The sequence below is a fragment of the Mus caroli genome, unplaced genomic scaffold (genome assembly GCF_978045245.1).
Source record: "Mus caroli unplaced genomic scaffold, Mus_caroli_1 scaffold_11, whole genome shotgun sequence".
Lineage (NCBI taxonomy): Eukaryota > Metazoa > Chordata > Mammalia > Rodentia > Muridae > Mus > Mus caroli.
Window position 1 is genome coordinate 81610966 of NW_028227266.1, and position 15154 is coordinate 81626119.

The 15154-nt window shown below is 34.3% G+C and overlaps 1 protein-coding gene across 5 annotated transcripts in view; it reads right to left on the reverse strand.

Annotated features, from left to right (window-relative positions):
• The window catches only part of Phip (PHIP subunit of CUL4-Ring ligase complex), a 117910-nt gene that overhangs the window by 13268 nt on the left and 89488 nt on the right, over nt 1–15154 (reverse strand). For all 5 annotated transcript variants that reach the window (XM_029481607.2, XM_029481609.2, XM_021173412.3 and 2 more), the window contains 10 exons: nt 14279–14386; nt 13580–13704; nt 13377–13459; nt 10130–10241; nt 9882–9943; nt 7309–7464; nt 6420–6540; nt 4530–4655; nt 1380–1449; nt 1037–1087 (listed from right to left, as the gene is read on the reverse strand). In XM_029481607.2, coding sequence (XP_029337467.1) covers nt 1037–1087; nt 1380–1449; nt 4530–4655; nt 6420–6540; nt 7309–7464; nt 9882–9943; nt 10130–10241; nt 13377–13459; nt 13580–13704; nt 14279–14386 — 1014 coding nt within the window. The remainder of the gene's footprint in view (nt 1–1036; nt 1088–1379; nt 1450–4529; nt 4656–6419; nt 6541–7308; nt 7465–9881; nt 9944–10129; nt 10242–13376; nt 13460–13579; nt 13705–14278; nt 14387–15154) is intronic.

Consider the following 15154-nt stretch of genomic DNA (forward strand, 5'->3'; position numbering starts at 1 on the left):
ACAACCCATATTTTCCCATTCATTCATTCGATTCATTCATTGATTTACTTGTGGGCAAGGCATGCATGCTCACATCCATATGTGACGCCTATGTGACACATCTGGTACCTTTGCTCAGGAGCCATCAACTCTGTTTTCATTTAAAAGTATTATTTTACATTCCTTTCTCTCTATGTAGTCCTGGCAGGACCAGAACTCACTACTTAGGCCAGTCTGGCTTAAGACTCATAGAAATCTGCCTCTCTACTGCTGAGATTAAAGGGCATCCATGCCCACAGATTGATTTTTATTTTCAATTACATGTACATGAATGGGTATATGCATGTGAGTGCAGGTGCCTGCAAAGCTTAGAAGCATCAGAACATGCACTGCAGTGGTTGTTAACTGTCCAACATAGAGTTGGGACCCAAACTGTATGTTCTCTTAACTAGTGAAAACATCTTTGTTCAGGGTATCTCACAGTGCCACTGGGCTCACTGGTTAGCAAGCCTCAAGGAACCTCCTGCCTTCACTGCCCAGCACTGGGATGTCAATTGAGCTGCTTTGTATGTAGGTGCTGTGGATTAAACACAGGCCCTGAGGCCTGCAGAGGAAGCACTGTCCTCACAGAGGCATCACACTAGCCAGTTTGTGCTTCTAGTACCATCATACATCATGAGGCATAGCCTGAGCCTTCCTGACCTGAAAAGCTTGGCAGAAGTGGCTTATATTTGAAGCCTTTTTGTTTTGCAATATTTGCGTAGAATTTACTGGTTAAGGAATATTAAATCAAGATCCAAAAACCAAAATGAGAAACATTTTGAGCATCAATGCTCAAAACTTAAAAGAGTTTTTGAGCACTCTGTCAGATTTTCAGATTAGGGATGTTCAACCCATATAAAATACGAATCTTTCTCAGAAAAAATATTTATACATAAAAATTATTTGAACACTTAAGTTACTTTTAATATTACTAAGAGTAAATAAGCTTTTAGTATGCTTTAATACAACAAAATACTTCTGTAAACAAAAGCAATCAAAACCAAAATGCTGTTACCTTTCTTTTTCTGGTAGAAGTTCCTGGAACATCAGCATCTTTCTCTTCTTCCTTTGAGGCAATAAAACATCCAATTTATGAAACATCCTAGACCTAATCACTTGGTAGTTTTTCCTCTTACCCTTTAGAAAATGAATAATGCACTTGACTGGTTTAGTAAAGTCTCCACCATTAAAATTTGTTTTCAACCTCAAGTAAATTCTAAATATGACAGCAGCAGTTGACAATATAGTACTGGGAAAAGCAATGTTCTAACACTTAAATATGAAAACTATTACATGTAAATCTTATTTAGAATTCTATAATATGTAGTATTAACGTGGTAATCACAGAAGTTACATACCTCAGAGTCAGACAAAACTTTCTTCTTCATTGAGTTGTAAAGTGGAATTATGTTATAACAAGTCTGATCCCTAAGTAAAAGAAAATGTTGATGTTTGATTACTGCTATGTGATTTTTCTTTAAGAATTTGTTCCTAAGATAAAAACTTCAAGCCAAACAATTTTGGCATTTGTTGACTATAACACATTATCCATATACATTTAATCCATGCCATTTATGACTGATTTCAGTGTAGAAAATTCAATTCTCACTTTTGCTCACTTTACTTGGGTAAAAATATAGTCTTCTAATTCCCATCACTGTCTATATTAAGTGGAAGTACTCCATGACCTATCTTTAGTCATCTCCTTCTGACACCATCATCTACACTTCCTGTCTCTACTTAACCTCCACAACACACTCTCCTCTACGGTTTTCTCCCTTTTTCAACAACACACCACTTTTACAGTCATGGACAGCTTATATTTTCACTACCCCTTTCTTTCTAAAACTCAATTAATGGTCTGCTCCTGTGAATTCTAACCTTACATTTATTTCTTAGTCCCTTCCCTTTTCTCATTTTCGTAAGCTAAGCCCGTTCTTGAACCATGGTATAAAACAAACTGAGCATATGAAAGTACTTTTAACATCTGTTTGCCTTTAGAACTTATATTTTAGGAAGCCTACTTCCTAAGAGTTAACGTGATGGCTCATTAACAAGTGATCCTGTCCTTCCTGAGGACCAGTGCTGTTTCCAGAATGCATATCAGGTAGTTTACAACTGCCTGTATCTTCAGCTCCAGGGAACCTGATGCCTTTCTGAAGGGACAGACATTCACATAAATATATCCAGACAGACAGACAGGCAGACACATACACACATACATCCCTACTTCACCAATTCATTCTTTAAACAAAACAAAACAAAAATTACAACTGATCTATGGAAGGAAAGGATGTACACACATGCTATGGTGTGCATAACAGGGACAGAAGACAATCTGACCTTGTCACTTTTCCTTTTTCCCCTTGTGGGCGGGCACTTGAAACTGACCTCAGATCGTTCGTTAGGTTGGGGCGTAGGGAATCCTTACCTGCTAAGACATCTCACTGACCTCATCAGCTCTCTCCTCAGCATTTCTATAACCTCACATAATTCTATTCCGTATCCCTGAAAGATTTTCCTCTGACTTAGTTTCTTCTGAATTCATCAGCATCTACCTCATTTGCAAAAATAAGATTCTACTATGTACTATATTATCCTCTATATTTATTATTTTCATAATTGTCTTATTAGCCCATGTTCATTAAAGTATAACAAGTTTTATCTATTTCATAAAACTCTACTACAAAGCTGAAGTATGATGACTTTATCACCAAGTACTTATTACATTACTTTGCATGTATCTAATAGTTAAAATACTTGCTGCATAGTCAACTGAAAAATACAATCATCAACATTTCAAACCCTTCATGTACTTCATGTTGTAATGACCCACAACCATCAAATTATTTTGTTGCTACTTCATAACTTTAATTTGTTATGGTTGTGAACTGTAATGTAAATACTGATAGTGACCTTCAAAGGACTCTAAACACATGGATTAAGAACTATTGGTTTAAAAGCCTGGATATTTTTATTATAAAAATAAAATGTGGTTGTAGCTGAGTGTGCTTATAAAATACAGTGTACTACCTCATTTTAAACAGAAGTAGGAAAAAAAAGTCCCCAACATGAATCGTGACATTAATAAACAATTTTTACAGTAAAAGTTGAATGAATATTGCATCTGGCTTCAACTTCTAAGGCCCAATGCACTCTTGGAGGTTACATACTAGCTGAGGAAAGGAGGAAACATGTTTTTGTCTTAAATGATAGTCAGCGTCCATACTCATTTCTGGGGCTGTTGAATTAGAGTGCAAAGTTTGTGAAGGACTTTCCTCCCTTTTGAGATGTCTCCTAAGGTGAACATGGTAGTTCAAATCTTAATCCGAATTTCTGGAGGCAAAGGCAGGTAGACCTATGAAGAGTTCAAGGCCAGCAAGTAAGAGCTAGACCCAAAGCATTAAGAATGAAAGCACAGTGTCTCCTAATGTTGCCCAGACAGTTCTCAATCTTGACTCAGCCTCTCAAATAGCTGGGATGACAAGAACCTTGGAAATTCAAATTTAGTACCTTCCTGTACTGCCTAATATTTTGTTAATAAACTTGACAGAGTAAGTGTATGATGTTAAAATGGAAAAGTTCTCAAATCAAATGGCAGATTCCCTTTAATGTGCAACTTGGCTTTAGCCCACCTTCCAAAGCCTTAAATTTCCTCAACTGAAAACATCAGATAATAATCTCTGCCACTTGTTGCTTGGTCATTATGTGGATTCCCTCAAACATCTGGAGCAGGGGCTGATCCTGAGTTTGTTTGCCTACCTGTAGATCCTGCACCCCTAAATGGACAGCCTTCTCTGGCCTCAGTGGGACGGGATGTACCTAATCCCACAGCAACTTGATGTGTGGGGTACAAGAAGCCTTCTTCTTCTAAGGGCAATGGGGGAGGAGGGGAGGAGGGAGGGACTTGTGACAGGGATCCTGGAAGGAGACGAAGGGCTGATACTGGGTTGTGAAGTGAATAAATTCAACAATAAATAAATAAATAAATAAATAAATAAATAAATAAATAAATGCCACTTGCCACTCCAGTTTCAGAAGATCTGATACCCTCTTCTGGCTTCTGTGGGTACTGCATGCATGAGGAGCATATACATCATGAAGGTAAAGGTAACATACATATGCAATGTACTTATGATTTTAAGACTAACTATTTGAAGATGTGGTTTGTTTGTTGTGGTTTCCCCCTGATCAGAGCCTTATTATATAAACTCAGATGGTGTGGAACTCTATAGCTAGACCACTGTGGCTTTAAACTCACATCAATTCACTCTTTCTACCTCCCTAATGCTAGGCTGAAAGGCATGAGCTATTATGAAAGGCATGACTTACATTTTTTTCTTTACACTAAGATTTTCCATTTAAAAAACTATGCTGCTGTGACAACACCAACTATGTAAAAAATGACTCTAGTTACATTTTAGCACTTCACACTTTAAATTAGTTCACATTTTAAAGTCATGCCATTGCTGTAACTATTATACTAAAAGCGTGGATACATAACTCACTTTATAAAATGCAGGAGAAGATCAGTCACAAATTTAGCAGATTTCACAATTGGGCTTCCTGGCTCATTGAATGTTCGTGTATTATGTTCTATATATCGAACTTCCCACATTAGTGATGAAAAGCGCCTATTAAAAAAAAGGAATTTTATCTCATCTTTATAAGCATAGACAATTTAATATTATCACATCTGACATTTAAGTTTCACTCTTTAAACAATCATATTACTAACATCTTAAAAGCTTCTCTAAAATAATAATAAAACTTAGTTTTTTATTAAGAGAAAACTATATATTATGTAGAACATGTCTGGAATGAGACACATCAGACTATCAAAACTGCTGCTTTTTAGAAGGGGATTTCTATAAAACAGGGGCAGACGAGAGACAGAGTTATAGGGGTTACTTTTTTCCCCTGAAATTCGTGATATCATTCCACTCTCTCATTTCCACACAAAAGGAAATAATTTTAATTATACTACTAGTAATTAACATGTAAAGATGAAAGGTAAACAACAGATTGTTTATAAAACAAAAAAGATGAAGAGAATCTGCAAAGATCCCAACTAGGAATTATTTCTGAACACTTGGCAATGCTAAAAAATTTTCTGGTATTTCACAATTTTATTTCTAAAAGCAAAGATAATCTGAAGACATTTTTTGAGAACACAATGCAATTGCCTAACAGTTAATCTTACTGATTTGTAAACAAATATAATTCTACAGAATAAAAGCATGTAACTGCAGTTATGGAAAAACATAAATAGGAATTCTTATGCATTTCAAAATGCTGATTATAATAATTATGTAAAATAAGGCATTGAATTACCAGCAGACAAAACTTATAGTAGTTTAACCAAAGAATGAATGGTATCGGAAAACACAAATGATAATGCTACAACAAGCAGCAAGTGGACCTAACACCAATAAGACCACCTTACAAATCAAGGTGACTCCTATTGTACTCTGCTCTGATGGCTCTTACTCATCAGGAGATGTATATGGCAGGCAGAAAGACTGTTCTAGCTCACGTATCAGTGACACTGCTGCTGAGAAGGCTCATGCTAGTCAGTAAGGACAAAGTAGTGTTTTCAGTGCTATATCCAAGGTTCTAATTCACAGTAGTGAAGAGAAGCAAAGCTACATTTTACACAGAAAAGCATCAGTACAGAGCATAAAAACCTTGAAATTTTAAAGCTGATCGTAAAAGACATTTTAATACAATTATTATATACATTAAATTACTGGCCTACTAAGCAACAGTCACTAAGAAAAATCAAAAATACAATTTCACGCTAAACTATAGATTTAAACATATTTCTGCCAGCCTTTAATCCCAGCACTTGGGAGGCACAGGCTGGTGGCTTTGAGGCCAGCTTGGTCTACAGAAAAAGTTCCAGGATAGCTAAGGGTAGTAAGATCCATGTCAATCAAAAACAAAAACTAAAATCTCACTAGCAGTCAGAGTATGTTACCATGAAGAAGCAAATTAACCATAATAGCTTAAATAAAAACTATAAAACTTTTATGAATACTTTCTAATTGTATTTTCATAAGCATTAAAAAAAATCTCAATAGACAAAATTAAGAAATTTATAGAAAATCTACTAAATATTCTAGTATATTATCTAGGAGAAACGAACCTTTTGCCTTGATTTATAGAATGCCTATGAAAGAGTCAAGTATTCATTCATAACCCATCAACACTGAAGGGAACTCTTGAGAAATTCAGAGTACAAAGACCTACTCCAACTCCATACTTTAACTTGACCCCTAAGGATTCATGTCTATCCATGTATTGACAAAACTGAGAAACACCCTTAGACTTTTAGTAACTTGATAAAAAAAAAATTGTTAGTGTTCTTTTTTCTGACAACATCAAATGGTTCTAACCTGTAAAACCTGTTCTCCAGTCTTTGTTTAATTGTACTTAGATCCGTTGGATAGGCCACCACAGTGCAATACATGGGATAAGCTTGAAGGTCCACAGGGGCAACAAATGCAGATGCAATATCTAAAATAAATAAGATTATAAATCTATTTTCTGTATTTTTAGATTCACTGGTACATTAGGATAAAGGAATAACAGATATATTATAAATTTATCAACATACAAAAAAATAGAGCAAAAACAAGAATGTAAGTTAAGATCACTATTTTTTTAAGCTACTTTAAACCTAAAATATTGATAAAGCTATTTAAGACAGTATCTCTAAGATGACTTTTACAGTTTCCATTTTATTAGACTTTGAGGCTGGGTATACATACAGCTCAGGGGTAGTGTTTGCTTGTATAAAGCCTTCAGTCTGATCCTTGGCACCATAAGGGAAAAGAAAAAGCCAAAAAACAAAACTTCTGCATACAACATTATGCCCAGGATCTTCAGGTCTTACTCCTATTTTTTTGAATTATCACCCTATGCCATTTTAAGCTGATTTTGGACTGCTAGTCTGTACTGTTTAAATATCATAACAATCTCCAGTTACCTCAAAAGCACCGAGTTCAGACAAGCAAACTTTATTGTCAATTTACTTGTATTTTCACAAGCCAGGAATATGAGATCATATTCCAGTTCTTTCCCTTTAAAGACCTATTCATGTGTCAAGTGATGAGAAAACAAGGATAGCTATCCAAATAATTAAATACAACTTTGCACTACCTTCCTCCTTCACTTCCTATCAAGTCTGTTGAGTATAAGAAGCTTTAAAAATATGGCAGACTCCTAAACTTTTGCTACAGGAAAGTTCATGTACCTTAGAAGGATTTTCTATTATTTATTTACCTAGTGTCATCAACTGATTTATTCCTCCAACAATTCTTTCACATTCTTCATCCCTGGGATTGGCTCCCCATTCTCCATCAAGAGGTTTATAAATTAGTGATCTACATTCAACATCAGTTAAAGGAACACTGGTACCCAGTTCTTCTGGAAACACAGCTGAAATGCAGATAGAGAAACCCATCAATGAGCATATGTAGTAATTAGTGATGAGTTTTCCTTCAGAAATAATTGATGTTTAAAAACTACAATTTTCATAATGGGAAAATGTTTTCAATACAAATAAAGCGCATTCTTAAGAAGGATATCACATTTAAAACTGAGTGACTCTTTATACCTAGAAGTGCACTAAACTCCAGCATACCTGGAAAAGAAAATTTGAATTTTTAATCCACCCCATAATTCAACTATCATTCATTTTAATAAAATATACAGTTAAAATGAACTGATGAAAATTTCAATAATATTTAATCAAATTCCAAATTTTCTAACAGAAACAAAAAAATTATGAATGCCAAGCAAGAGGAAGTTTTAGGTCTTCCATTTCTGAAGTAATGGTTTCATGTCTACATCTTTAACATTGTACATAAAAAAAATTTCAAGTAGTGTTGAGAAAGAATCTACAAACACAGCAGGTTATTTATTTCCTTTAAACTAACTACAACAGAGTCCAAACACTACATACAACCAAAATAACTATGTGTACATGTATGTGTACTCAAATAAAAAAATTCATCAGAATCAGCAATGGATGTACAAAGAGGTATTCAAATAATTAGTGTCATTAGGGCTTTAAAAAAAAACTAGCAACAGTACAACAAAGCCAACTTAATTTCTTTATTAGGCGAATTATGAGCTCACAGCAATCGAATCGTACCAAATTTAAATACAAGATTTAAACTCATAAAGGTAGACAAAACAAGAAGCCAGGAGATGTCACAGGTTGATAATGATATTTTCTAATTTTCAGTATTTCTACTTGAGCAATGAAAGGAAAATGTTCACTATTAGTATTAAATGACCAACATCATGAACAGGAATACTGTTTTAACTTAAAATTTTTTTTGACTGAGTTCACTTCCTATTTAATATTTACAATTACCATATGTGGCAGCAAGGTAGAAGATCAAGAACACTTTTATATTACATATTTGTTTATTTTATGTGTATGGGTGTTTTGCCTAAATGTCTGTCTGTGTACCAAGTATATCCCTGTTGCCTGGACAGGGCTGGAGTTCCTAGAGGTAGATTTACAGATGGTTCTGAGTAAACCAAGTCTTCTGGAAGAGAGCCCAGTGATTCTGACTCCTGACCCATCTTCTCCAGTTCCCCTTTCTGTTTCTTTCTTTGTTTTGTTTAGTTTTGTCTTTTTTTGAGAAAAGGTTTCACTATGTAGCCCAAACTGGCCAGGAAATTACTATGTAGATGAGTCTGGCCTTAAACTTGAGGCATCTCTCTAGTAATTTTTTACAGTACATAAATTACTCAAAAATCTCATTTATAAAGGTCTATTTCTATTATGTTAAAATGATTTTTTTCTTGGTTTTTTTTTTAAATCTCTATCTTAGGATATAGGCATATATCATTTAAAAATCTAAGCAACACAGAATGTAAAGGATTCTAATATAAATAATAATTTATAATCTACAATATGCCACTTACAAACCTTTTGGGCATGGACAGATATGTCCTACATTAAAAACTTGAAACAAAACCTGATAATCAAGTGAAAAGTATAATCACCATGCTTCAACGATATTCACTCTTCCAGAATCAGAAATGTGTCCTAACTCACCTTCCCAGGGCTAACTCTCCAACCCCAGTTGCCCTAGCCACTGAACATGTAATGGAAGAGGAGTCCTAAGAAAGTGATTCTTAGACTTGGGAACTGGTATATACAAAGTGGCAAAACAAAGCCATACTTCCACTTACAAGCTTTAGCCCTTAATGACTATTTGTTGATGTTACAAAAATGGTTTAGGACGCCCCCACCCATCAATGGAGAATGAATATAAAATGACTATCTATTTAGTTGTAACATATTAATTTCAATCTCTCTTTTAAGCTATAGGTTCCAGACAGACAAGGACTGTCAAAATGTTCACTGCTGAACCTTCTCTAATTTTATACTCAACAGGTTTACAATTAATACTTTTGTTAAATACTTTCTATTAGCTGGTCACAATAAACTTAAAGGATATCAAGGATTTTACTTTGTTGAATCAAGTTCTTAATATGCAACCCTAGGTTATGGTAACTTCTTGCCTTTGCCTCAAAAAATGCTGGGATTCAACTCAAGCAATAAATTAGCTTTCTTATTAAAAAAAAAAAAAAAAAGGAAATCTAGGGCTGAAGAGATGGCTCAGAGGGCAAAAGTATATCCCACAAAACCTAATGTCCCAAGTACAACCTTGGGATACAAGAAAGAAGAGAACTAGCTCTTGCAAACTGTCCCACAGTATGTGTATGGCCATATACATATCATGCACAAACACAAACACAGGCACAGAAAATGTAAAACAAAAGAACCCTAATTCCATAAGGTTTAAGCAACGACCCTAACCATACTTACTTACCATTATTAGGTATTAATTCCATATCCCAAGGACTCATCTTTTCTGTATCTCCATTGTCCCAACTTTAAGAAAGCAAAAATTTTCCATTAAAAGGTCAGAAAATGACAATGCAAAAAAAATTTATGAAAATCCTATTAAACAAATAATAGACTCAGTATTAAAATGAAGTATCTTGACCTCTTTACTAAAAGACAAGAAAAAAATTTAAACCCTGGTCTAACTGAAAATACAACCAATTATTTTCTTACCATACGTTATAGCACTGAAACAAACTATCAGGGTACTCAGGTTGGAGAGGCTCTTGGCTTTCAATTGTTCCAAACCACCAGGCATCATCTATGACGGATCTGAAGCGGTCACCTGAAAAATAACACAACCCACCCGTCTCATCCATCAAATTGGTATGTCCTGTCACATTGGTTAACTACCTTTCCTAATGTGTATCTCCCTAAGATTCTTATACTGGGTGATTTCACAAGGCAAATGGTAAACCATATATTTAAAAAAAAAAGTCAGGAAAATTAGCACACATATCTAAAATATAACTTCTATTATTTCTTATACGTCAATAATGAGACTTTTGCTTTTTGTCTTGATCACTTTTGCAAACGCAGCATTTAAAAATCATCATTCAGGCTATGTCTACACTTCTCATATATACTCTGGGTTACTTCTGACTAGACACAGTTATAGTTTATTTTTAATTTTTTACTTCCTTTTTTTCCCACAAATAATCATCAAGATTTCAGATTGATCATCTCCATCATCCTTACAGTGTATTACATACACACTCACTCTTCCTTCCTTTCTAAAGGGCAACAACAGAAGAAACAGTGAAAACTGTCAAGCTTCGTAAAAAAAGAAAACATGCCTTTTGTCTATTCTTTATCCAACTGCTATGCTTCTATTATTAAAACTGCTCATGATAAACAAACACTCTAGTAAGCTCCTAGAGTCAGGCCTGTTTGGAATGTCAGTCTTGTCAGTTTCCAGCTGCATATGAAAACTGCAAAGTACCTTTTGCTTTGTGAAGTGCTTTCCTTTCATGTGTGTCCCTGTACTAACTAAATCTTCTCCTCTTAGCATGGGCAAAAGTCTAAAAGAAGTGGGTGTAACTGAATATATTAGTTGGTTTCAATTGTCTTTATCTACTTAATAATAGTGGTATCATCTATATTAGAATAAGTAAGTAGTGTCTTATACGAAGGTACTTTTTCATTTTTAACACACAAGTAAAGATTAATGAATTAGTTTGCCCACTAATCAGTCAAGTTATTTTCAAGAAAAGTTTTCTCATGTTTAAAAAAACGATTTAAAAATTTATGCAGACATGCATAAAATAACATAGATGCATTAAATCAGAAAAACAAGGTAAAGTATCTTTTAAAATAGAATTCTTTAGAATTAGAATTAAAAGAAAATCTTTGTAAAGTATTATTGATTTTTGACTGGGTATTGAGCTGGAGCCATATAAAGCAGTAAGTCTGTCATTGTTTCTCAGATGCATACTGGTGATAGTGAACTGAGAGACAAGCTATTTTACAAAATGTAGTACTAACACCATTTTTTTATTTTATTTTTTTTTAAAGTTTCTTTTTTTTTTTTAATTTATTTATTTATTATATGTAAGTACACTGTAGCTGTTTTCAGACATTCCAGAAGAGGGCGCCAGATCTCGTTGCGGATGGTTGTGAGCCACCATGTGGTTGCTGGGATTTGAACTCTGGACCTTTGGAAGAGCAGTCGGGTGCTCTTACCCACTGAGCCATCTCACCAGCCCCTAACACCATTTTTAAATCTACCAGAACATTACTGAAAGCATGAATTAAACAGACCAATTTCTTAGGACTCTCCCAACACTGACAAGCTCTGCTCCATGATAAATCAGAGATTGCAAATGCATCTGACCACAACGGACAGTTCAGTCAGGTTAAGTTAGCAATGCAGAGTACCAGTCGGAATCAACCATCAAATCATTCCTGGTAACGTTAAGTGGAACACATATTATTATAAAAATGAAAGTACAACAGACTACGAAGACATAATAATGTACTAAAATAGAAAAATTGATAGATTAATAAATGAAAAAATGTACTGTTTATTCATTCAAAATTAATGATTCAAAATTATTCTAATTTACTTTCCACTTTGTCATACAATATTGTTTTATTTCAATAAAACAGTATATAAGAGAAACATGTGCTGCTTTTATTCTAGATTGTTTCTATCTAGATTGTAAATATAGTTTACTACTATTAGTCAATTGTATTACAGTTGTTTCCTGAAATCTATTTTCCTCAAATAATTTTAAATATTCAATTTTCATGTTCTTTATGCATTTAGATTAACTATAAAACGAATTGTATAAAGCACACTTCAATATAATTTTAATGCTAATTTCTTTTTTTTTTTATAATATAAATGTAACTCTCCTCTTCTGAAGCCTTCCTTCTTGGTGATGCTATCTCTGGAAACTCCTATTTCCTAGACATCCCTTTACACTTTTCCACTGCTCATCTTTTGTTTCCCTTTTTTTAAAAAAAAGATTTATTCATTTAATGTATATGAGTACACTGTAGCTGCCTTCAGACACTCCAGAAGAGAGCATTGGATCCCACTACAGATGGTTGTGAGCCCCCATGTGGTTGCTGGGAATTGAACTCAGGACCTCTGCAAGAGCAGTCAGTGCTCTTAACCGCTGAGCCATCTCTCCAGCCCCCATCTTTTGTTTCTTAAGATGTCATACTTCTGTTTTACCTCATACCCTCTGATTATAACATTTTAAAAGTGACTCTTTCAGGTAAGCAAACAAAATACTCACTTTCATTATGACATATTAACACATGTGTATCATTGTATTTCATTTTTATGTACGATCTTATCTGCTTCCTTCTCCCACTTAAAGCTAAGTTTTGCCAAAATCAATCAAGAAAAGCAACATGCCAAAAGCACTGGGAAAAAAAGCTCACTATACCAACTGATATGATTTGTTAAGCAATGCCATTTACAGTATAATCTAACATAGCAAAGAGTGGGGTTGTTTAAATTAAGAACTACTCAATGAATACACGTCTACTTGTATACTTTAAATAGCTTAAAAGCATATGATTTCACACTTTCATACAGTTATGAATAATAAAATAATTTTAATGTTATTAGCCCAAGTTCAAAACTCAAATTCATGATGTTATATCACCTTTGTCCTCAAACATGATTGCTATTATCAATATTACTTGGTCAGTTTTAAATTCAAAACATTAAAACAGCTCAGAGAAAAAAACTTTCTAAAATAATTCTGTAATGGTTAAGCAAATGGATCAGAAAACGTTTAACCAGCTCAAATTATTTTCATTCTCAAAACTTAAAAAGGGCATATTTTTCTATTAGCATGCTTACAAATGATTAAAAAGGTGTTTGCAATTATGCTAAATAGCAAATCATTTATAAAGCAAAGGGTAAAATATGCACACCACCTATGGCGGCTTAATTACCTACCTATATTCCATCGTCTATATTTTGCATCATCAAATTGTTGTCTCAAGACTAAAAAATCTATGACGTCAGGCATATCATGGTATCTATTACAAACAGAAACAGACAAATTAGGTCACACATCTATAAGTATCTAAGATATGTTCAAATTTATCTTGAGAAATATTCCAATACTATCAAAGCTCTGCCTTGATAGCAGTCCTTACTTCATGGTAAATGATCCACCGGTTAGTTTACCAGTATCAGGATCTAGAAAAGCAAGTTTAAGGCAGCAAAGGGTAGGCAATCCCACTTCATACTTTATACCAACGATTTTCATTAGTTCTTGTTCCTACAATACAAAAAACAAGACATTACCTCTGCAGAACAAAGTGTGTGCTTCTGAGGCAAGCAGTAGATGCCTCACGTCTCTTCTCCATCACTGACTGTTTTATTTATTGAAACAAGAGCCTCTTAGTGAACCTGTAACTTGCCAGGTCTGACCAGCCTGACCTAGTCACTGTCTGTGTCTCCCAAATGCTGAACTGAGAATTAAAAAAGGGCACAAACAACAGACACCCATTCTATATTACAGGGGTCCTGAAGACCTGAACTCTGAACTCTGAACTCTGGTCTACACACTTTCTTTTTCTTTTTTTCCCTCTGTGTAGCCCTGGCTGTCCTGGAACTCACTCTATAGACCAGGCTGGCCTTGAACTCAGAAATCCGCCTGCCTCTGCCTCCCATATGCTGGGATTAAAGGCGTGTGCCACCACGCCCGGCAGTCTTCACACTTTCATGGGAGCATGTTACCTTCTGAACTCTTATTCCGCAGCCCAGTTTCTTACAGTCAGAGTAAACCCTCACACAACTTCTCTAATAACGCAAAACATATATTTTACATCAAAAAACATGCCAATATTTACCCTTAGTTCCATCTTATGCCATGGCTGCTTTTTAGGATTGATACTATAAATTTTATTTTTCCGGGCCATTTCAACATATGCTTCATGACCTTGTCGGAAATAATAAACCTAAAAAATAAATAAATAAATAAACAAGTAAAGAAGAAAAAAAGAAAAAGAAAAAAGAAAGGTGGAAGACACTACTTACATTGAACAGAAAATCTAATTTAGAGATGACAATGGAAGTTTTAAATATTATTGCAAGTTTTCTTAAAGCCACTTAAACAAAACGGAAGTGCTCTAATTAAAAACTCCCATGTGTATATATACAGAAAATCAAATGTGCAGAAGTTTTGTTTTTATTTTATTTTTGAATTTAAAGTATGTTAATCCATACAGTGTATACCCCCCACCCCCACACAAATGATTATAACCAGGTGAGTTTAAGTTTATTGTCACAATCTTTTAAAATCACATGTCTCTACATATGTAGAAAACTTTTGAAATCAAACATGTAATTTTCATATATATATATATATATATATATATATGTTTTTAACTAGCTTAATTCTTAATCTGTAAATCTTAAGTGAATGTAGGGATGTATTCATCTCTATTTCAAGGTGAAACTTAACTTCTAGCTGGTGTCCTGCAGAACAGGTATTTGAATAATCTGCCACTACATATGAATCTCATTATTAAAAATACATGTATTTAAATGTTGGGGTGGGTATGAGCTTTCTGCATGGATGCATGTGCACCATGTGCATGCCTAGAGGCTGCAGAAGTCAGAAAAGGCCATCAGATTCCTCAGGAAGGATTCACAAAAGGTTGTAAACAGCCATGTGGGTCCTGTAAATTCAACACACGTTCTCTGTAAGAGCAACATGTGTTTTT